The sequence below is a fragment of the Eptatretus burgeri genome, chromosome 16 (genome assembly GCF_056783735.1).
Source record: "Eptatretus burgeri isolate ZD-2024b chromosome 16, Ebu_testis_v1, whole genome shotgun sequence".
Taxonomy (NCBI): domain Eukaryota; kingdom Metazoa; phylum Chordata; class Myxini; order Myxiniformes; family Myxinidae; genus Eptatretus; species Eptatretus burgeri.
This window is the reverse complement of record NC_140976.1, coordinates 5,198,931-5,222,850: the sequence shown is the minus strand read 5'-3', so window position 1 is coordinate 5,222,850 and position 23,920 is coordinate 5,198,931. Positions and strand designations below refer to the sequence as shown.

The 23,920-nt window shown below is 42.9% G+C and overlaps 1 protein-coding gene across 1 annotated transcript in view; it reads right to left on the bottom strand.

The window, feature by feature from the left end:
• The window catches only part of LOC147010367 (uncharacterized), a 42,404-nt gene that overhangs the window by 1,277 nt on the left and 17,207 nt on the right, over window positions 1–23,920 (bottom strand). Inside the window, exons 4-12 of the mRNA XM_085858867.1 lie at window positions 17,243–17,378; window positions 16,226–16,367; window positions 15,625–15,751; window positions 13,685–13,852; window positions 13,425–13,465; window positions 11,240–11,322; window positions 7,461–7,722; window positions 5,397–5,635; window positions 1,633–1,753 (exon numbers count right to left, since the gene is read on the bottom strand). Coding sequence (XP_085714993.1) covers window positions 1,633–1,753; window positions 5,397–5,635; window positions 7,461–7,722; window positions 11,240–11,322; window positions 13,425–13,465; window positions 13,685–13,852; window positions 15,625–15,751; window positions 16,226–16,367; window positions 17,243–17,378 — 1,319 coding nt within the window. The remainder of the gene's footprint in view (window positions 1–1,632; window positions 1,754–5,396; window positions 5,636–7,460; window positions 7,723–11,239; window positions 11,323–13,424; window positions 13,466–13,684; window positions 13,853–15,624; window positions 15,752–16,225; window positions 16,368–17,242; window positions 17,379–23,920) is intronic.

Here is a 23,920-nt window from a genome sequence, read left to right as displayed (position 1 = left end):
TTCTAACCTATGATTAACGTGTTGTTGGCACGTTACGCGATCGTTGCCACACATCGACAGACGTTACTTTTAAGTTACTCATAGGCTGAAAGACGTCGGTATAATGGATCGTCCTTGCGTCAGCGTCCACGGCCACGGCCAGGACACTTATTTGCAGCATTCTTCATACTTTTCTTCGGCATGACGAGGATGTTCACACTTCGATGTCGAGCTTGGCTATGATTCCAATTGTCCATCGGCATCATCTATTAAAATAGTCGAGTTTGAGCGTTTTAACACGTTCAGAAGAAACGCTTCAAATTTCCAAACCCCAGCGTCAAAAAACAAAGGCGAGTGACAGCAATTTAAATCGTTCATTGTAAACAATGAAAATAGTTGAGTGGTACCGTTTAAAAGTCGTTGAGTGTAAAAAAAAAATCCAATTGTTGACCGCAAGCGTCTACTTTCAATCGTGGAGATGCAGCCATTTAAATCGTTGAGTGGCAGCCTATGAACCTACCCGTGGACACGCGGACGCAAGGACGATCCATCATAACTCACACCCTCCCCCTCACACTCACCTACTACTGCCAACATGAACAAACTACTACTAATACTAATACTAATACTAATACTAATACTGATACTGATACTGTTACTGCTGACATGGACATCGACTCAAAAAGGACTCGAAAACACTGTTGGGTTCCCCTTTTATGAACACCATTTTTATATACCAATTCCCAAAACCGCTGGGAACACGTCTTTATATGGCAGTTGTAAGCTAGAAACACGTTAATTTATTTATTTTTGTCGACCGGAAGACGTCATTGGAATACGTCTACATACGTCGATGTGTGTTGGGACTACGTAAAGAATTGGTTCAAAGCACGTCAAACATAAGTTAGAAATAAGTTTCGCGTAAAAAAGACATTACCGCGACGTGTTTCGACTTATGAGTAGCTTATAAGTAGCCTTTGTGGACGTGTGTAAGCGTCCGCATATCGTGTGTAAAACTTATCCCCATCGCATGCGGAACGTGTGTCATATGCCGAGTACGTCGTAAAATTTTGAACATGTTTAAAATTTCTTGACGTACTCTACTTACTACGACGTATGATAGCATACTTTAGCGTTCTACTCACGTATACCAAACTTACTCATACCGTATTTGACGTGCCCCCAACGTTTTAGACACATTTTTCTTAGGTCGGCATACGCTGGCAAGATCGCCAAGGTGTGACCGCGATGTTGACACTTCCATTTCTACGGCAGTTATGATTCGAATCGTTGTACGTCAGCCTTTTAATAGGCTACGTCACGACATCGTCGGCGATGCGTGCAACGTGCTATGCCTAAGTTAGACTATCGTTGGGCATCGGTTGTGTAGGCCAACAACAGGTTCAGCATTCGTTGGTATAAGTTATCTATAACACAACGAAACGTTCTGTGTCCATTACTAATATGTTATGCATACGACCAACTCGTTGTGAATATGTCCGAATCTTAAAAAAAAAACATCAAAAGTTCAACGTCAGCCAGCGTTTTACATACATTTTAATACGTTGCCATTGCTGGCTAAAACGTCAAGGTGTGACCGGGCCTTAAGATGGGACTTTAATATGAAGATAATGAGTTGTGAGTGTCAGGTACCGTTATATTTGACGGTGAAATAATCCTTGGTGTGCAGCACAGAAACAGGATAATTTTCATATACGATGTAGAAGTCGCCACTTGGGTCATAATACGGCAGCTCAACAGGAACTCCATCAACCTGAAAATGGAGAAATCAAATTCATCATTTCTGTCATTCCTGAGGATACTTCGAGGTGGGAAAAAATAGATGTAACTATAAGCATCTTATATATTATTTCCGAGTTTGTGGTTTCGTGTCGCGCTATCTTCGACTTTGTTCTGCGCTCGAGTAACGTGATATTCGGCTTACATTATCTCAAAGACCATATGAGGTGCATGGTACAAAAAAAGTAAATAAAATGGTTCTGAAACAGTGAAATTGTATTCCACTTACTGCATTAAAGTAAAATTACTACTGATACTCTGCATCAGTTCCTTTCTCAAACACACCCACCCCAACATGTCGCGCAAAGCGCGGGTTATGCTAGTGCTTTATAACTGCGAGCAGGGGAAACATCAACAGTCGAGTAGAAGTGAGAGTGAGATCAAAGGGTGGGGGAGGACACATGGGGTGAACAAGCTGTACCTAAGCTTAACAAAACACAGCAAGAAGAGGAAGGGGAAGGTGGGGATGAAAAAGAAAAGGACGAAATCAACCAAAAACTAACAAACAAAAAGAAGTGAGGGAAATGCCTGGTCCCAAGCCACCCCACGCTTAACCTATAAATGCTAAACTTTAAGTATGTCATTTACTCGGAATGGAGCTCAAAGTTTGATAACTAAAACGTCATTGGTCACGTGGTGTTGCAGCCACATTGGTTTCATGGAAGGTATTGTTGTGTCCAGTGGGTTTTCCCCTACCTGGACGGATGGCCAAACAGTTCTCTTGAACCCACAACACACCAGCAAATTATATAAATAATGACTTCATAAACAGAAGATCAACAGTTATAATGGGAATAAATCAAGTTGTGAGGTAACCTAAATCTAATTTTGAGATGCCTCGACACAGACTTGGATACAAACAAGGAGACAGAATAAAACAAAGAAAAATCCCTCCTTTATTTCGGCACTTATCTTCAAGTCCAGGAGTGAGTTTAAGCAGCTTGAAAGTCACCAAACGGCTTTGTCACTGCGCGGGAAAACGCACCCAAAATAACAGCAGCCGCTCTCTGGGCGGTTAAATGTATGGGAGGTAATTCGGGCAGCGGTACTCAACACCAAGGCTCAGAGACCGCCGTGCAACTTCTTGCATCGATCGTCCTCGCCGACGCCGCTGTTTTGCTGAATGGCGCCATTTCTTCCCCCGATGGCTATACATGAGGCTTTGGCGCTGGTCTGACACGATTCAGCTCAACAGTCAATGTACAGTATCATGCTCCTCCACAAGAGCCAATTCGCTTCAGCACGAACACCAGAATTGTGCGGTCTTCTTCACCACGTCGAGGCGAAGCCAGCCGTAATGCCCTTCTCTTTCGACCACCGATTCAGACTCTCTCACTTCTGTCCTGCTCTGAGCCTTCGTCTCGACTTTCTTGTCCCCCACGTGAGATTGACTGACCTAACTGTCCTCCTGCAACCAGCAGCCTCTCTCGTTTTCTTCCCAGAGACATGCTCTTCTTCGTCTTTCTAATGTCACGCCCATTAATCATCCACTCTCGGGGTGTGGTTCGCCAGCCGTCACACCTGGAGGCAGGCAGCTTGGTAGTTGTTGTTTTAAGGATGTGATCCTCCTTATTGCTGTTCTTGAAATACCAAAACATAGGAAAAGGTCACAGGGGGCAATTACATACTGGGGAAAATTATCCTTAATCCCTACCTAATTAACACAGCATCCCCAACCCCCCCCCTCCCCGTGTGGTGACACGTAACACTTAAGCTCACAGTTTCCTGACTTCATTTACATTGAGATGTCTCCTACACGTCCACGGACCAAGCTACTCAATACAACCCGATCTTTCCTATGAAATTCCTCAATCTACCCCATAAACATGACAGTATTTTAAAAATTGTTTCTCTGAAACCGCTTAACCCATCGATACAATGTTTCACATATATGATCCACTACTCTTGGTGCATATATTTTCATCACAATATATCATTGGTCACGTGGTTTGGCAGCCATATTGGATTGAAGAAAAAACAACTTTAACATTGGTTTTCTCTGAAACGGCTCTACGAAAATAAGTGAAACTTAAGGGATGTTATTAACTCCCCATGTGAAGCATAATTTGATAACATTGACATTATTAGTCATGTGGTCTGGCAGGAAAAAAACAAGTATTCGTATTCTTACTCCAATATGTCTGCCAAACCACATGACTGATGATGTCATCGTTTTCACACAATATGCACAATGGCATTGGATCATATTTGTAAAGTTCTGCATCGGTAGGTTAAGTGGGTTCAGAGAAATAATTTTTTTAAGATTTTCCTTCAATCCAATATGCCTGCCAGACCATGTGACCGATGACGTTTCATTGTCAAACTATATTCTCCAATAATAGTCAATCATGTGAATTAAATTTTGCATCTAAAGCGGTTGTAGAGAAATCTCTGAAGTGGTTCTGGGGATAAGGATTTTTAAGGTTTTTATTTGCAATCCAATATGTCTGTCTGTCTGTCTGTCTGTCTGTCTCTCTCTCTCTCTCTGTCTCTCTCTCTGTATCTCTCTCTCTTTCTCTCTCTTTCTTTCTCTTTCTATGTTATTTGCACGGTCACATCTTTTAAGTGACATACTTCAAACTTGGGGTACAAATACAACTTTGTGTGTGTGCATGTGTGTGTGTGGGGTAACATAGGCTATGGGGCCGTGGCCTCGCAAAGGGGTGTGGGGGTAAATTATCGATGTAAATGTGTACCGTGTAGCACCACCAATTGGTGGTGGCAGAGGGTGTTACAATTTCCTTTTTTACCTGGGCAATGCTGAGGTTAAAGCACTCTCTTCGCAAGGGTAAATTTGGCCTGCTTCCCTTCTCTCCCCTGCTCCCACTCCACCCCCCCCCCCATCAGAGGTGCCTGTCAAAGTCTGTCATCATGAGTGAGACATTTCTAGTGGGAAGAGACATCAGGATGAACGTGGGGGGGGGGGGGGAGTCGGGAAAGCGGGATGTGAGGATGGGGAGGGGTTAAAGCACTCGATGCACAAGTACATTTGGCAAACAGGATGCCAAATTGGTCCATCAGAGAAGTGATGGGTCGGCTCTGCTATGCTTCAATAGAATTTGGTCACACATCAGAAGTATGAAATTTCAGGGTTTTTAAAAATAAGGATTTCAATTCTACCAATTATGGCTAGTGTACCAGTTCACCGATGATATCATTGATATTAAACTTTATTCCTCATTGGGAGTTTATGACAAGTGCCAAATTTAATTTTTTTCTCTCAATTTTTGGAGAGCAGCAGATGACCAAAGTTTTTCAGAGCAGTTTCGGAGAATATTACCAAAGTTTTTCCTTTAATCCAAGATGGCTGCCATACCACGTAACCTGTGACATCACAATTATTATTTTTAAAACCCTCCATGCCATGGATTGGGGAGGGGGGCTTGGGGGGGAGGGTCACTCCTTTGCCTATGTTGAAAGTTTTGGCTCAATCGGACAAGCGTGCAAGAAAAAAAATTAAAGTAAATAATCGAGCGAAGTGGAAGGGGAGGGGGGGGGGTTGAATAATAAAAATAATCCACAGAAAATCAATAGAGTATGAACCAGGATGGCTTAGTCCCCTTATTCCTTCTGTAGTAAATATCAGCATCAACCCCAGGGTAAAATCCCATCAGTACCTTGGTGCCTTTAAGATGGATGAAACTGACGACCTTGTTATGAACCATGATGTCAGCTCGGGTGGTGGATGAGACCAAGGAATTGAGCTCAGGTTCCATGAGTATGAACACCTCCCAGGTATGTTGTTGTCCGCCGTTCGGACAGTGTGCAGCCAAAAGCCGTGATCCGGTGCCCATAGATGAGAAATGAAAATTTTGAAAGGACCTGAAGTGTGGATCACCACTGGCATGGCATTCAGCTGCAATGGATTGGGGTTATGGAGTGAACAGAGAGGTCAAACTTGGGAAGTTGGAGGGGCAGGAGGAATACTTCAGTGAAAGTGAAGGATGAGGATATTGGGGTTTGAGGGGCGGTTTAGGGTGGGGTGGGGATAGGTGGGGGAGAGGAAGATTGGGTCTGCCTGGGTATCCTGAAAACATTTGGTGTCATGTTTGTAAAGTCCAGAACTATATTTAGCTTCACCTGCGTGCATGTACGTGTGTGTGTGTGTGTGTGTGTGTGTGTGTGTGTGTGTGTGTGTGTGTGTGTGTGTGTGCCCATAAGTGAATCCGCACATAAACCAACTTTAATACAGTGCTCTTGGGTGACGTACTTTAATATCATTCCTGAAGTGGTTTTAAGCACAGTTCGAGAAAGTTGTCTAATATGTAACCATAACGTTTCACATCAAACTGAACCAGATGTTAATTTGTACTTTGAACGTGGATTATGTCAAAGTTGTGTGTGTCCATTCCTGAGTGTGTGTTTGCCCATGGTTTATGGAGTGCAGAAAGGCCTACGGACTCGACTAGCGCACCCAACCTTAGGCACAATTTGAATAAGTTGTCAGGTTTAACCACGTTTTTGTCAAATCTACCTTCAAGTGTTAAATTGTGCATAATGTCGGATTAATCTTGAGTTTTATCCAAATGTTGAATGTGCATTACGTCGGTGTGTCCAAGTTCGAGAATATTAATCTTGAGTTTCATAAATCATGTGGTCTCTTCATCCTGTGTCTGTGCATCTGCATGTAGTGGACAGTCAAGGACCATACTTTTGTTCTCCCTCCAACTTATAGAGGTTTTGTGTGTGTCAGGTGTCTTGTGAGTTGACACATACATTTAATAACAACTAGACGACCCGTGAACCCGTTGTGTTCCCGTGGTGACAGCGGTGGATAAAAAAACATAAAAAAAAAAAAAAAATATATATATATATATATATATATATATATATATATATATATATATATATATATATATCTCCAGCGAACTATACCGCTGAGGTTGTTTGCATTGATCAAATTCTCCCGAAGAGTACTTGACTGAATCGGGAATTGATTTTTAAATAATTTTTTTTCGTTGTCCAATTTGAACGAAACTTTATACTGCACACCACAGGAGAATGGTGAGTAAGGTGGCCCTAAAATTTTTGCGCTATCTTGTACCATTTTGGCTGTATTTCGGGAACATACATATATATATATATATATATATATATATATATATATGTACAAGATGAGAGTTTTAGTAATATATAGATAGATGATGATTTAACAGGTTAAAATATACTCCATATGAACAATTACCAATGTATTCATCATGATAAGTGCCTTGCACACTCTGGAAGAACATGAAAAGTTATTGTAACCGTGCTGTGTGTCGGTCAATGAATGAGTGAGTGAGTTTGCACTCGTTCTCAGATCTACTGCAATCTATGTACCCTGACAAAGGTCTGCATTGTTAAATGCTCCATATTGTTTGTGAAAGTGTGCTTGGGGTGTGTGGTTACTCAATTAGCATAACTACAGTCATTACTGCAAAGGCTTGTGCTGGTAATTTGTCGAATTTACATTTTATTTGGTTGGTGTAATGTGTGTAGCCTACTGCATAACACTATGTTCCCAAATTGTTTTCACATTAAATGGTACAATGATTGGCTGAACAGAAAATAAAAAGATTCAAACCCCAATCTTTTTGAAGTACGTCGTTATCTATTTTCTTTAATCAACAATCTCGACCTTTCGTTCCAGCGACATTGCCCCAGGAAGGTCCTTGTGGTTGTTTGTGCAATGGTGGACATACCGTAAGCTGTTCGTGGAATGGTGAATGGCTCGGCCGTGAAGTTGTATCCCTCACATGTGAGTCCGCTCGAAGACTCAGCTATTCCATCATCCACTGTGATGTGAACTTGCTGTCCACTGGGCAAGGCACGACGGGGAAGACTGAAGGAAAGGGTCATGAGGTCACTCTGGATGTCTGTTGAGGATGCAGCGACTTTGGTAATGAGACGTGATGAGCGAGTCTCCCAAAACCTGATAAATCCTGACATAGAGTTGGGACGAAGCTAAGGACGGGGAGGGTAAACGTGAAGGAGGTACAGTTACTGAAATTGCTTTGTTTCTTGACTTGACACTATCATTAAAGTAATTAGTAATAAATAACTATTTTAAAAGTTTGAGTGAAGAAAACAACCATCAGAAAAATGCAAAAAAAGCGTCTAACATACACTTTGTTTTATCCACCATCATCCTGTCCTACTCTTCGAAAGCACACCTTGGACATCCTTCATTTCACGTTTAGGTATTTTATGACGTCTTTTGAACCCCCCCCTCCCTCCACTCTAATGCCCGAGCTTATTGCCCTTGCTAGAGGTGAGGGTATTGCATTTGGGTCCGTTTGTCTGTCTGTTTGTTTGTCCGCACAGAACGTGAATGTTTTGCTCTGCAACCGCTTGTCTGATTTAGACAAAATTTTCACCACAATAGCGACAACTCATGCACAATGTTTTAATGATAATGATGGTCATCAGTCACGTTGTTTGGCAGCCATATTGGAAAAAGGTAAAACTTTGGACCTCTGTATTTCTGAACCTGCACCAAGGAAAAAATTGAAATGGCACACGGCAAGTACTCCTGATGGGGAGAAAGCGTGATTTTTTTTATGTTGTCATATGTGTCTGCATTATGACGTCATTGCATACATAGAATGCTACATCCGATCAGTATGAAGATTTTTGAGGGTCATCTAGGGATAAATTAGTCAACAGAAAAAAAATTATGACGTCATCGGTCATGTGGTTCGGCAACCTTGCTTAAAAAAAATAATAAACCTTCAAAAATCTTTTCCAAAACGGCTGAACAGATTGAGGCGAAACTTTACAAGTATGACCACCTATCCATGACCACCAAGTATGACCAGCAACAAAACTTTCACACTTATGATGTCACAGGTCACATGGTTTTGCAGCCATATTGGATTAATCGTAAAACCTATAAAAATCGTCTTCTCCAGAACGACTGAACAGATTGAGGGGAAACTTCACACAAATGTTCCCCAAGCAGTAGAGATACCAGGGTATTCACGAATAATTGAAAGGTCACATGGCCTGGCAGCCATATTGGATTTAGCGAAAATCTTTTTAAAAAATCCTTTGTTTTGAACCGCTTCAGCAATCGACAAGAAACTTCACAATTATGATCGAGTAATGATGAGGGACATATATTTGAAATCTCAAGATCGGATGCATGGGCTGGCAGCCAGAATTATTTGACTTTTTGATTTAGGTTCTTTTTTTTTCTCTTTTTTTTAATAAGGCTCACTTGGCTGTACTTTGATGGGTTTGAGGGTAGAATAGTAGCAGCTGAAATGTGAATCCTATCCAGGTTTCTCCTGATGACTTCATCTTTGGTCTTTGCTTGTTTGGGTTCCTTCTGATGACTCCAATGCAGGACTGTACCTATTTGCTCTTCCATTTGATGAAAGTGGAATTTATTTTAATTTCATTCTGAATTCAATTGAATAATAATGAGGAAAAAAAAGACATAAAATGTCATAGCCTCGGTTGCTTTAATAATTTTGCTGGACGGAGTTCAAGGGCTAGCCCATATTTATTTACAACTAAAATGGCTGCCAGTCTACCGGTCAGCCGTCTTTGATCAGATCGCAAAATAAAGTGAGGTTCACGTGTATGCCATCATGTCCTGTGCTTGTGTCATGTTTCAACAAAATCAGACTGCGCACGTCTGAGAAATGATGAGGGACACATTTAAGTAACAAAATGGCTGCCAGGCGGTCATCTTGTATCTGATCTCAAAAACAAAAAGACGTGCATATGTAAGCCATCATTCATTATCTGTGTGCAAAGTTTGAACAACATCGGTAAATGCATATCCGAGAAATAGTTGAAGACGTGTTCGATACCGAGTTTGTTTGTTTTTACACATACAATGGCCGCCAGTCGACCAGTGGGCCATCGTTGATCAGATCGCAAAATAAAGTGAGGTGCAGGTGTATACCATCATGTGTTGTGCTTGTGCCAAATTTGAACAATATCAGACCATACATGGCTGAGACTTCGTTGGAGACACATTTGAGTAACAAAATGGCCACCAGTCGGCCATCTTGGATCTTATCGTGAAAAAAATGACGTGCATTGTATGTAAGCCATAATTCTTTATCTGTGTGCCAAGTTTGAACAAATTGGTAAATGCATGTCAGCCATGTTTGATCGCATCGCAAAACAAAGTGATGTGCTTCTGTATACCATCATGAGTTGCCTTTGTGCCAAGTAGGAATAAAATCTCTCCCTACCTGTCCAAGATATGGTTGCGGATGCACGCACACACGGACATGAAAACCATGACCAAATCCATAAGTCCCATTTCGGAGAAGTCCAACAGGGGCTAATAATAGACATAATGAGAACTGACACTTTATAACTGCTGTCAGTGATGACCGGGTACCAAGACATCCTGCTCGTCAAGTTTGGGGGTTCGATGTGTTTATTAACATGTATAGTATGCTCACGAATAAATGATTCAGCAGTATGTTGTCCTAATGAGCTCAAACAAGAGCGAAAACTGGATTGACAACTTTGCTTTCATTTATTTGTGAGCATTGGGGCTTTAATCTCAGTTCACAATGACTCAAGTGCCACACAGACGCCATCCTAGTTTGGAGGTGATGTGTCGGCATAACACAATTTATGCACATGATTTCAGGGTCATGTCATCGGGTCAGTGTGCTCCTTTCGTTATGTATGTGTATGTATGTATATATATATATATATATATATATATATATATATATATATATATATATATATATATATATATATATATATATATATATATCTTGCTGTGGGGATGCCCATAAGGGGTAACAGGAGTAAGATAGACTTTATTTCATTGTTAAACGTCTGGCACAAGTGTGTGGTTTCCATGTAGAATGATGGGACATGTGCCGAAGTGTGTTCAGAAGCCAATAACGTGGCCACTTCCTTCCGTAATGTATCTAAAGCTCTCCCACCAGTGTGAAGGGCATTACCTCGAAATCCCTTTGTGACATAAAATAGCTTACCATAACTCTGATTATTTCATCTCTCTCTACTGATCTGGATTTGATTAGATACTGATATAATATATGGAACATGTCCTTCAATCCTGCAAAATCTCACTGTCTCACCCTGTCAGGATCATCAAACAATCACACCAGAAAAAGGTTCATTCTCTGATTCCTCAATCGTTCCAAGTGCACCACCATTTCATGTCACCCACATGCTCAACCACAATCATTATGACTTGTATTAACCCTTTCTTATCCAACCCTCTTACCTGGAGGTTACTGTGTTTCCTCCCCTCCTCTCTCTACTCTTTTCCTGTTAATTCATTCCCTTTTTTATTGGACCAAAGAGTTGCTCCACTGTCTTACTGTGAATTTGTACGCTCTCCCCTTGCTCTTCCATGAATCACAATCTTGCCGAACAAAATTAATGTGTAGAAGAAAAATAAAACTGCATTTTCCAGGTCTGGAACTGGACCCACAACCCAAATGCCGGTACCAGATGCCAATTTTTTGCTTACTTGTTCTGTGAAGCTAATTGACCACGTGATCACTTCCTGGTTTAAGTCTTGAGGGCTGTAAAAAAAGGTGATAGGGATGCAGCCTGCAAGGAAATAAACGGGATCATGTTAAGTTGATCGACATTTTGTTTAAATTAGTCTCAGATAGAAAATACGTCATTTATTTATGACAAAGGCAATGCAGGGCTGCAGTGACATTACAGATATATATATATATATATATATATATATATATATATATATATATATATATATATATATATATATATATATATACAGAGAGAGACAGAGAGACAGAGACAGAGAGACAGAGACAGAGAGACAGAGACAGAGACAGAGACAGAGAGACAGAGACAGAATGAGAGGTTCTTATAGGTTTCCTCCCCTTCTATGTCTCTTCTTTTTGAGTTTATTAATTACCATTCTTGTTGCGTGCACCTGTTGTCCCAATGCCCCACTGTCACCATAATGTCTTTTAACCTCCTGTCACCTTGCTCTTTCACAAGCCGATTGTATGTATGTATATGTATGTATGTATGTATGCATGTCTTGTTGTGGTGATAGCTTCTCGGGGCTAACTTTGCGCAGTATAGGGTCGTTGTCTCCCATATTTGCATGTATTGGCATAAGCATGATGTATTCCCATACTTGCATGTAATTTAATTGTGATATAACATATGCGTCGTTTTTTGTATAGAAAGATGCCATCAACCTCCCCCAATGTGTGTGTGTGTGAAACCACCATCATTTGAAACCCCTTTTCATGTTCTTATACTTTTGGAATCTGTGTTTTATGTTCTTTCTCGCATTCTGACAGGCCATCAGGGGTGAGTTTAGGTGGGAAAAGCTGCCTCTACCATCTGCATGGGTCCCACTGCATCAGCACCATCTGGGTGAAAAGTTTGGTGGGGGGGGGGAGGGGGGATGCCCACACTCACAAACTCTGCCCCTGATCAATAGTGGCCAAGAAAGAAGGGGCTAAGTGCATCACTAATGTGACTGGGGGCAAAAGCTATAAAGGCGGGATGCAAGCCGTGTTGGGGGAGGGGGGGGCGAGTAGAAGAGATGAACAAGGAGATGCACATGAAGGCCGCGAAGAAACCTATGCATGAGCTGCCTCTGGGTTCGTCCCACCCTCTCCAAAACGAACCTTTGCTGCTGCAGCCTCCAGCCAAGCCCCTGCACAGCAAGCTGCACCCACTTTCCCCTTCATGCCGATTTTGATCTGTGGCCACAAACTGTTCTTCTTTGCCGCCCATGTCGATCCACTTAAGTCAAGCTGCTCCATTTGGGACACAGTTTGCGGTATTTCTATCTTATCTATTTCCTGTAGTATGAAAGAATATTTAATTGATTAGATAGTTAAGGTTCCCCTTTAGTCTGTTGACTCTTTCGCCCCATAAGTTTTTGTGGTTACTTATTACTCTTTTGCTTCCTTTTGCATTCCTGCCCCATGTTCCTTCAATCAACTTTGAAATCACTTGGTCTCAGAGTGACTTTGGGTGGCTCTGATCGCTATTAGAATTGTGTACATCCGTTAAAGGACAGATTGGATTTGGGTGATTAGTGCCAAGAACAAGGCCATGTTTGTGCCCAACGGCTCTGCTTGGTCGTTATTTCAAGAATGGGCATACGGCACCAACGAGTGAGGTGAATAATCTGGTTCCGTGGTCCCACTCGGCACGATATTGTGGCGGACAAGCCCGTAATCCAGCCCGGGAAGACAGAATCAGTTGTCGGAAGTGACTGCAATATGAGTCAGGCAACAGTACAAGCCCGGTGACTTCAATAGTATGTATCTATGCAAATCATTCAAATTATTATGTATGGATGTATGTGTGTATTTATAGGTCTACATCCACACTGTTCTCAAGTCAACCAATGCAGCATACCCCTCCCCACTCCCCCATTCTACTCCCAATGGGACCTACACTATCCTTGAAAAGTTTTGTCACAATCAATTAAAACGGTTCAATAAAGTACCCTACCCCTATTCCAAATCCATCACCTTAAATTTCAAAATCTAGCAAAGGTAATAACTTCATTTTTTTAATCATTACCCTCCATGGGGGCTAAACTATCCCTACCACATTTGGTGGTGATCACTGAAGCTGTTACAGAGGTCCCAACTGGCAGGTCTTTTGACATATATTGAGTACCATAGCAATTTGTTTGTGCCACTCACTTTTGATTGTGAGAATGATGCAACGCATCTCAGTTTCTTCCCTGCATAGACACACGATGAACATGTTATAGCTTCACGAACACGTGATCCCAAATACATCATTTACCCAGAGATGTTTTCATAACGACAAATAGGTGAAGAAAAAGAGGAACAACAAAAACTAATGGCTTAAAAATGAGCAGCAAAGAGTGAAAGAAACAAATAAATGAATAGATACAAAGTCTAATAGACAATGACAGAGAGGATTGTGAGTAACTAACCCAGAGGATTCTGTAGCAAAGAAGCAGATCCGCTTTTGGCCGAAAGACGTTGCTGGAGGAGTCACGGTCAGGCTGGTGTGGAATAAGTCGGGAGAAGAAGCGTCTCTCGTGATTGTTTGCTGTGTTGTGGGCTCAGTCACAATTGGGCTGAGTGAATCGATAGTTTCACTGGGAGAGAAACATAAATGGGACATTCGTTAGGAGGACAGAGGAGGAGTATAGGTGTACAGGGCCAAACAACTTTAATTTGTCAAAGTACAATCAACTTACGCAAAGTTCACTTTGGGCTTTGAAATCATCCAAATGAGAAACTCCTACCAGTTACACAAAGCTTCATCTATTCATTACGTACACACATACGGTGGAATCCCCACATCCAGCACGTACGTACCAAATAGACACCTAAACCATGTTTGAGTTCCGAAGAAACCTGAGTTTACTGATTCTGAGACAGAGCTACATTGGCAAAAAGAGAGAAAAGAAATACATTTATTAATGGGGGTACGTTCAACTTCAATTTGAAAAGACGAGCAAGTTGCTCATTTCCACACGGGATTATAAATGGAGTCGGGATGTGGGTGCAAAAATGCAAATGGCACCTTCTGTCAGTGAGCTGGCAAGCTTGGAGCAACAATTCACATTTATTGCCATATCTGATACAATTTAAAATCTGATGCAATGTAAATGCTCTAATGGCGGTGAGGCGCTCCATTTGAAACTGGTTGTTCAATATGTGTAGCTTTTTGATTCCTCAGGTCCAAAATAAAAACTTGTACTGATGTCAATGAGAGTGACCACTTGCAAATTAATAGTAGGATGACTTCTGGATCAAAGTACATGTTATCAAACTCGTATTTAACTAGAATGGCACTCGAAGAGCACATAGTCTCGCCTCACGCGATCATTCTGAACAAAAATACCACCGTTGACTGAACACGCTACTATTTTGGCCTATTGCTATTATGGCTCATGCACCCGTATCATCCATGCATCCTGTTATGTCACAGTTTCTTGGTATGGGTTATGAACATTATAAATTTAATTCTTCACTCACATCCAGTCATTGGTCAGATAAATGAAATTCTTCACAGATTTTTGGATAAGAATTTCAATTCAACCAATTATGGCTGCAATACCACTTCACTGATGATATCATCGTTATCACCCTATGTACTCCAATGGGGGAGTTGATGACATATGCCGTTTCAATTTTTATCATTGAGTGGTTTCAGAGAAAATGATGTCCACATATTTTCCTTAATCCAATATGGCTGCCATACCATGTGACTTATGATGCAAAGTGAGCAATAAAATATTCTCCATGGGGAGCCCCTCCCATGTTTAAAGTTTCGCATCGATCAGACAAACAGTTCCAGAGAAAACCATTTTCGGATAAGGATTTAAATTGAACCAATTATGGCTGGAATATGATTTCACCGATGACGTCATCGTTGTCACCCCATTCACCCCATGGGGAGTTGATGATATATATACCAAGCTTAAATTTTTTTGGTTGAGCAGTTTGTAGAAAATGATATGCAATTTTTTTTCCTTCAATCCAATATCACTGCCGTAACATGTAACATAAGACATCAGAGAAAGCAATCAAATATTCTCCATGGGGAGTCCCTCCTATGTTTAAAGTTTTGCATCAATCAGATAAGCAGTTGTAGGGAAAACAATTTCGAAGCAAAAATATATAGACGCAGACACATACAGACAGACAGACTGATATGCACACAGACAGGGGCATTGTGATAGTCTTGCATCCCCTTCGGGGCGAGTCTAATAAGGTGGGAGAGGAGGTACTTCATTGTTCCACTTGGTAAGGTTACATTTTACATCAAACCATAACTTCCTGTAGCTTTCCAAGTTGTTGACTAGTATGTTTTCTAATTTACAAGTTAATTTGTGTGGATTAGTATTTCTCTTGTCTGTACCTTGATGAACTGGACTGTATGTCAATGTTGAAGCTGAAGGATTGTCCACTGGTGATGCTGAATTCGGCGTTGCTGTTTGGCGTGGAACCGACGAATTTGGTAGATGCACAAGTGGCATTTGGTTGGACTGCAGGAAAAGGACATGATGAGTGAGGAAAAGCATATCTGGCAATTAATTGATTCATTTCAGAGTGTGCAAATTTTCGATAAAATCCGAGTCATTTGGGCCAAAGTTTTTACCATTGGAGGTCACAGGGTTTCCCACAAGTCATAGAGATTATAGCTCATGGAGGATCAAGTGAGAAACAATAAACAGAAGAGAAGTGGGGAATTTACAGAGAGAACTGCACAGGTGAACTGTCCTGGTGAAATACAAGGAAACCACTGGAAGGATTTTATGGTATTTATTTGAAAACCTGACAGACCCAAGATATTCGAAGAGAGTGAATACTCATTGACGCACTCCTTGGTTAGGAAGGTACATGTGAAATAGACAATGAAAGTGGCCTTTTGTAAGGCTGTTGGAATAACGACACAACTTCAATGTATCAGGGAAGGACAAAATGTAAAACGAAGACAAAGAAATGAAAACGAAACTCACATTCAAGGAGCATCTGTAGTGGTATGGAAGAGAAAGGTCCCATCAGTTTACCATTCACTGTAGCAAAGTCCTCCAGGGTGAGGGCCATCAGGGAAAAGCCTTGCACATCACTTGGAGGGTTTAAGGTCAAGATACATGTTGTCTGTGGAGGGTTATAAGAGAAGTGAAACAGGGAAAGGGATATAGGTTTGACCTGCCACAAATTTAGATCAGTAAGACACTTCGTCCGAGACCCTCGCGTGAATATTATGACATTACAAAATGTAACTAGAGAGTTCGTAGAATACCTTAATCCGAACAATGTTCACATAAATAATTTAATTGAAATAAAAGAATGACTTTAAAGGCCATATAAAAAATTCCAGAAGTTTAGTGCCGTTGCTGCAATCTTTTCCACCACATTATATGATATGTCCAAGTAATGCAGGACTGGAGGTTTTTTAGAAGTAATAAGAAGGCGTTTGTGTTCTTCAGTGATCAATTAAATAATTGTAAGTATGAAGAAATAAAATAAAGGTTGTAAAAGTCGCAAAAACAACATAACTCCGGAAGTTTACTGTCGTTGACGCAGTGACTTTACACATGATCGTATCTAACACGCTATATTAGTTCTCCGTGCCTGTTGTATGTGTTCTTTATGATGTCCTTATAAACAGGAGGTTTCCTGTTTGGAAGAGAGACAGAGACAGAGACAGAGACAGAGACAGAGACAGAGACAGAGACAGAGACAGAGACAGAGACAGAGACAGAGACAGAGACAGAGACAGAGACAGAGAGAGAGAGAGAGAGAGAGAGAGAGAGAGAGAGAGAGAGAGAGAGAGAGAGAGAGAGAGAGAGAGAGAGAGAGAGAGAGAGAGAGAGAGAGAGAGAGAGAGAGAGAGAGAGAGAGAGAGAGAGAGAGAGAGAGAGAGAGAGAGAGAGAGAGAGAGAGAGAGAGAGAGAGAGAGAGAGAGAGAGAGAGAGAGAGAGAGAGAGAGAGAGAGAGAGAGAGAGAGAGAGAGAGAGAGAGAGACTCACTTCATTCAAACTACCATAAGGAACAATTCCACACATGTTACCGCACTCGTCTCCAACAGCCAACCGACAATGAACGTCATCCCCATCAGGGTCCGAGACCACAAGTGAGAGGGTAGTTGGACATCCAGATTTCACTCTGTGGAAACAATCAATGTAAATTCCTGTACCACAAGCATGATTCATATGTACCGAGCATGTGTGCCTGTGATGTACCAAAGTTTGTTCATGGCATTAGAAAAATTGGGGTCCAGGGAGGAAACATGGCTGGATGCCCCCCAAAATAGGTATTTGCTCTCCTCAGAAACTACACATACAATTTTGATGAAAGCTAACCACAACATTCATCACCCATGATGTACCAAAATTTGTTCACGGTATTAAAAAAAAATTAACATTCATAGGTATTTACTATCTTCTCCATCATATATTTTGTGGGTCATCCATGCCTACTGTGCTTTGCTTTTCTTATCCAGCTGTGAGCAGGTGAGCACCAATGGGGTATTGCCCCTATTTTTATCTATATTTCAAAGCAGGAGTGTCTGTCAATCTGTCTGTCCATCCCTGAACTACTCCCTCAGATTTGGGGCTGACCCCATCAAACAATCTGTGCAACATTTTGGGATCCCAGAAATGTCCAAAGGTGGATGGAAGGTTTCATAAATACCTCAGTACAATTATGATTTTGACTTTCAATCCGTACAAAGCTGCTCCCGAACTGGAAGTAAGCACAACCATGGGTTCGGCAGAAACATTCGCTGGTTTGATAATATCTCAATACATTTGTGATTTTGAGTTTCCACCTGAACAGGTCAGGTCAGGTATGGGAACATGCGCAGGAGCAGCGCGTTGCTGCATCCACTTTCCATGGGTACTCCAGGGGCCTCAGTCTGGCCATTCCCATCTCCATGAGATGTTGATCAACCTGCTGCAACCATGAGGCACGTTGTCAGCTCATTGGCCTCCTCCACTCATGAGATTCCCTCGCTGAGAGAATCTGGTGAGCAGGATCAGCATCAGAAAAAAGAGCCACATGTCCATACAGCCGCAGCTGACGCTCATGGACTATGCAGGTAACAAATGTCATTTGAGTCTCTCAGCAACTGCCCGTTGGACACAAAGTCTGACCAGTGAGAGCCAAGGATTCTACAAAGAGACCTGGTACCAAAGGAATTAAGTCTCTGTCTCAGATCCTTAGTCAAAGTCCAAGTCTCCCATCCACAGAGCAAGACTGGAAGCACCAACGACCTGAAGACTCAGCCTTTTGTCCTCCCGCGCAAGTACCGGCAGCACCACACCCCATCATCCAGTGAATACATGACTCCCCTGGCCTGAACGAGACGTCTGTTGACCTCTGGCTCACAGCCAGCAGACACATGACTATCACTGCGAAGGTAAGTGAATCTCTCAGTGACCTCAACATCCTCGCCACAAACAGGTACAGACAAGATGGCAGCATCCAAGTTGTCATTGAAAGCTTGGATCGTACTTTTGACAGAGGAAACCCGTAATTCTAGCAGCTCCGACTCCTCATTCAGCACTTCGAGGGCTCCGAAAAGGATATCTAAAGTCTCCGCAAAGATGACTGCATCATCTGCAAAATTAAGGTCAGAGATCTTGATATTCTCAGATGATTCACTGCAGCTTGATCTCTCCGACATCCTCCACAGAATGCAGTCCATACAAGGGCTGAAAAGTGTTGGGGCCAGTACACACCTCTGACGGACTCCAGTAACAATAAGTCAGAGATGGTACCACCACATCTCACAGCGCTCTCAGTCACAGAGAATAGTTCAGACATCAGATCGATCAGTTTTGGCGGCACCCCACGAAAACCAAGAATCCTCCAGAGGCCATCCGAATTCACGGAATCAAACACTTTACAGAGATCAACATAGGCTGCAAACAGCCCCTGCTGAAACTCTCGTCTGCGTTTGGTGAGCACCAGAAGAGCAAGGATACGGTCAATCATTGGCCTCTTTGGTGTAAAGTCTGACTGCTCTGGATGCTGGTGGTCAAGCAGATGGTGGCGAACCCTATCATGAATTATCGAAGCAAAGACCTTGCCTGGCACTGAGAGCAGCGTCACCCCTCGGTAGTTGTTGCAGTCTTAGCGATCACCCTTCCTTTTCCAGAAAGGGACAACAAAGCCCCTCTTCCAGTCAGTTGGGATGATGCCTGTGTTCCAGGCAGAGCACAGAATGGCATGCAACGACACGAGTGCAGCATTTCCACCAGCCTTGAGAAGTTCAATGTGGATGCCACAGATCCCAGCAGCCTTACCCCCTATTTCAACCAGTTCACCACAGCCTGTGGTTCCATAAACGAAGGTGGAGTACAGTTGATTGGGTGGTCGGCATTCGAGATTGTCATACCCCTGACATCCAACTCAACAGCTGGTGGATCAGCCTGGTGAAGCCATTCAAAGTAACCAGCCCAGTGGGCCTTCACTTCAGATTCCTCTGTAAAAGCCCAACACAGTCTGCTCTAACTGCAGTACACCAAGGGCCAGGCATGGAGGAACGCAATGCACGAATTCCCCTGTAAGCAGGATGAGAATCACTGGACCACAGGTGATGCTTCTCACCCTCACAGATTCCTCGCACATAGGCCTGCTTGTCCACCCTTCGTGCACGTACAGTGTTATGCCTCAGCTCACTGAATAACTCATCTCTGCCATTCAGCCTGACCCTGTGACTCTGATCAATGGTATCCAGTGTCCCTTGAGAGACAAAATTGTTGTTTGCCCAATGGTGAGTTCCAAGATATCTCCCGGCAACATCAAGGATGGTGGTCTTGAAGGCACTTTACAACTCTTCAGGATCACCAAAGCACTCAGACCCCCCAAATCTCCACTCAGCCTGTTCACAAACTCCTCAGCTGCCCTCTCATCCTTGAGCTTGCTAACATCCAGCTTCGGCTGCGATGGTACCATTCTCCTGGATTTAAGGTGCAACTTAAGAGTTGCGACAATAAGCATGTGATCAGTATTGAGGAACTGAGCACTCCAGTAGACCCTGCAGTTCTGGATCATCCTCCAGCGACTTTCAAAGAGCACATGGTCAATCTCATTTTCCACACCACCAGCGTTGGAATACCAAGTCCAGTGATTATCCTGTGGGTGCTGAAACCATGAACCGGCCACCCTAAGTCCATGACTTCTTGCAAAGTTAAGGAATTTAGGGCTATTCTGGTTCACAGTTACATACCCATGGGGACCAATACACATCTCATAATCATCCCTATCAGTTCCAGTCGATGCAGTGAAATCCCCCAAGACGAGAAGAGTATCTTGTCTGGGGCACTGATCAACCACAGACTCGAGTGTGGCAGAGAATGCGTCCCTCACAGTGAGATGACTCGTCTCAATCGGAGCATACACAGAAACCAGGGAAATGACACTCAAGGAGTGATAAATCCTGAGTCTCATAATACGCTCATTGACTGGTGTCACCTCAATTATCATTGGAGTCAGATTATTGGATGCAGCCACAGCAACTCCTTGAGTATGGTAACCATCAGAGCCACCAGACCAATAGTAGGTGTAACCACCCGCTATGATCTCGCCGCAATCCCATCTCCAAACCTCAGAGAGTGCTGCAATACCAATGTCCAAAGGCTTGAGCTCAGATGATAACAGATACAGTTGATCATCCTCTCTTCGGGATAGGTCATTCTCGGCACCCAACCGAAGGGACTGCTTCAGGTTAACTCAAGGTGACCACCATCTGGTGGACGACATCGCAGCACCACCCCGACACACACTACCACAATCTCACCCAGGAATCCCCCCATGTTTTCCCTCCTATTATCAAGGATTTGGGGCCCAGAAGGCTTTGCCGTAATCCCATCATTTGTTGAGCTGCCCTGCGAAAGGCTGCTACACAGGAGGTACTCCCACGGAGTGGGTTTTTCGATTTTTAAAATGCTTTTGTAATGTTTTGCGGAATGAAGGGTTCTACGATGTCCGGAGTGCAAATCTGCCACCAACCTTCTTATAAAAATGTAACCCAACTGTAGCAGGACATCCGCAGACACAGTTGGACACTACATAGGGATGGCCATTGGCTCACAAGGAGCTCCTTCACCCTTTAACAGGTTTTGTTCTTCATTCTGCTGGGGGTCCATATCATACACCCTCCTCAGCAAGAAAATTGGTGGGGGAGATGGTTTAGTCGCCATCTATGGCACAGGTTAGTGTCGGTTTACATGGTACCTGTTGCAAGTCACAGATCTAATCTGACCTGACCTGACACACACTTCTCACTCCCCACCTCACCAAGTCACAGATCTCACCTGACCTGACCTCACCCGAACGACCCCACTTCTATCCATTCTAAAGCAGGTGGGTTATGTCCAGATGGTGGTTATGTCCAGATGGACCCTTCCCTCACACTACCTTTCCATGCTCTCCCCTGCCCTCCTCTCATGCTTTCTTCCCTTCCCCACCCCTTCTCACTCCCCAACCCCTCATCGCTCCCCCCTCCTTCACCCCTACTCCTTCCCCCTCCTTACTCACTCCCCCACCCCTCCTTGCTGCGCCACCTCTACTCGGTTTCCATTCCTCCTCTCTCCCTCCTCCATCCCTCCCCCTCATTCTTCCTTCCACCCCTTAAGACAGCGAAGAAACAGGTTGTATTTGCTCAAACATAATATTGTTACCTGAAAAGCGGGAGGAATCCATAGCTCTACTGTGTTAAGCATCATATGGTCTGTGTGTTTTGAGTCGGTTCGATTGCCATGTAACAAAGTCCATGAGAGTGGACACCAAGAGAGTTCAGCGGGGAGTCCCCCAGGAGAGGCTCATGCATGAGAAAACCAAGAGAGGCTCATGTGCAAGGAGGATAGAGACTTGGCTTGGAGGAGAAGTCTCATGGGGAATCAACCCAAGCTGGGATCACCCTGTGTTTTTGGAGGGCCTGGAGGAAAAATGGACAAAAGGGGACCATGTGGCCAAGTTGAAGGCCGACCCATCGCTGGCCCTGTTTACGACTGGTTGTCGTATCTCTCCTGGTTTCCAAAGCGGGCACCATCGAGTCCTGGATCCACCTTGCGCATCGTAGAGAAAAGGGATGTCCCACTTGCATTAATGTGTTGTTGTACAGGGTGTTCCAAAAAGACCTGGACAATATTGATTGTTAATATATTTAGCACCACAAATGAAACGACACCCTTTGTTTTATATATGATACAGATATGTATCATATATAAAATACATAATGATTTATATATGATACATAAACAGATATGTTTATGATACAGAAACTCATAAAGTTGTCTTTGCTTTCAGGTCTGGTGGTTTAATATAAAAGAAAACAGTGTACTCCACAGGAGAGAGCTCAGTGCGTCGAATAGTTCATCAAGATGAGATCCGACATGCAAGTTCAGCACAATTACCGCACAACATATGGAAGGAATCAGCTATACGGACTGATATCAGAGAGTGGTACAAGAGGATTAAGCAGACTGGAAGTTGTCAAGAACAGAAAATTACCGGTTGACCAAGCACACGCACAGCACACATACACGTTGAATGAGTGCGTGAATCATTTCAACAAAGTCCCAGAAAATCAAGTAGATGCACACCCAGAGAACTGGGGCTACCAACCACCACTGTACACAGGATTTTTGCATAAAAGACTGAAGCTCTATGCCTATAAGGTGCAGATTCTGCAGGAACTCAAACCAAATGACAGACCCAAATGCAAGGCGTTTGCCTTGGAAATGCTTAGTCGCATAGAGGATGCCGAAGATCACCTGAAAAAGGTCATGTTCACAGACAAAGCTTGCTTTCATGTATCGGGAAAGGTCAACTGGCACAATGTGAGGATATGGGGCTCTGAAAAGCCCCATGTTCACCATGTGAGGATATTGGGCTCTGAAAAGTCACATGTGGTCATTGAACACATGTGACAGCCCATAGGTCAATGTGTGGTGTGGCCTTCTCCATGGCCGCTTGGTGGGTCTGTTTTTCTTTGCGGATGACAGTGACCTCAACAATTTAAATGAACAATTTAAATGAACTTCCCACAGATTGAAGACCTGCAACCTGATATCACTTTTCAATAGGATGGCACTCCACCTCATTGAGCCTCAGTCATTCGAGCTGGCCTAAATGAAAAATTTCCAGGTTGCTGGATTGGCCGAGATGGACCAACGGCCTGGCCCCCCATGTTCACCAGCCATAACCCCCCTTGATTTTTTTCAGTGTGGGTTTGTCAAAGATGTTGTCGACACCACTAATGTGTCAAACCTACAGGATCTTCATATCCAGATCACAGCTGCATGCACACTGGTGAACGCAAATATGCTGAGCCAAACATGACAAGAACTCGTGTACCACCTTGATGTCCTGCACGTGACAAACGGAGCTCACAATGAAGTGCATTGATGATGTGCACAAAACTTTATGAGTTTATGTATCATATAAACTAAAGGGTGTCATTGTATCGATTGCGGTTCCAAATATATTGACAACCAAAGGTGTCTGGGTCTTTTTGGAAAACTCTGTGTACAAGTGTGATAGTGGCATCTAGTGGGTTAGGATTTAATCTTTTATTTCTCCTCATTACACATACAATTGCATATCCCATTCTCTTTTTTGTGTCTCTTTACTCGCTTGGTTTGTTTTGCTTATTATAATGTCTTGTCGACCCTCTTCCTTGTGCTTTGCTTTATAAA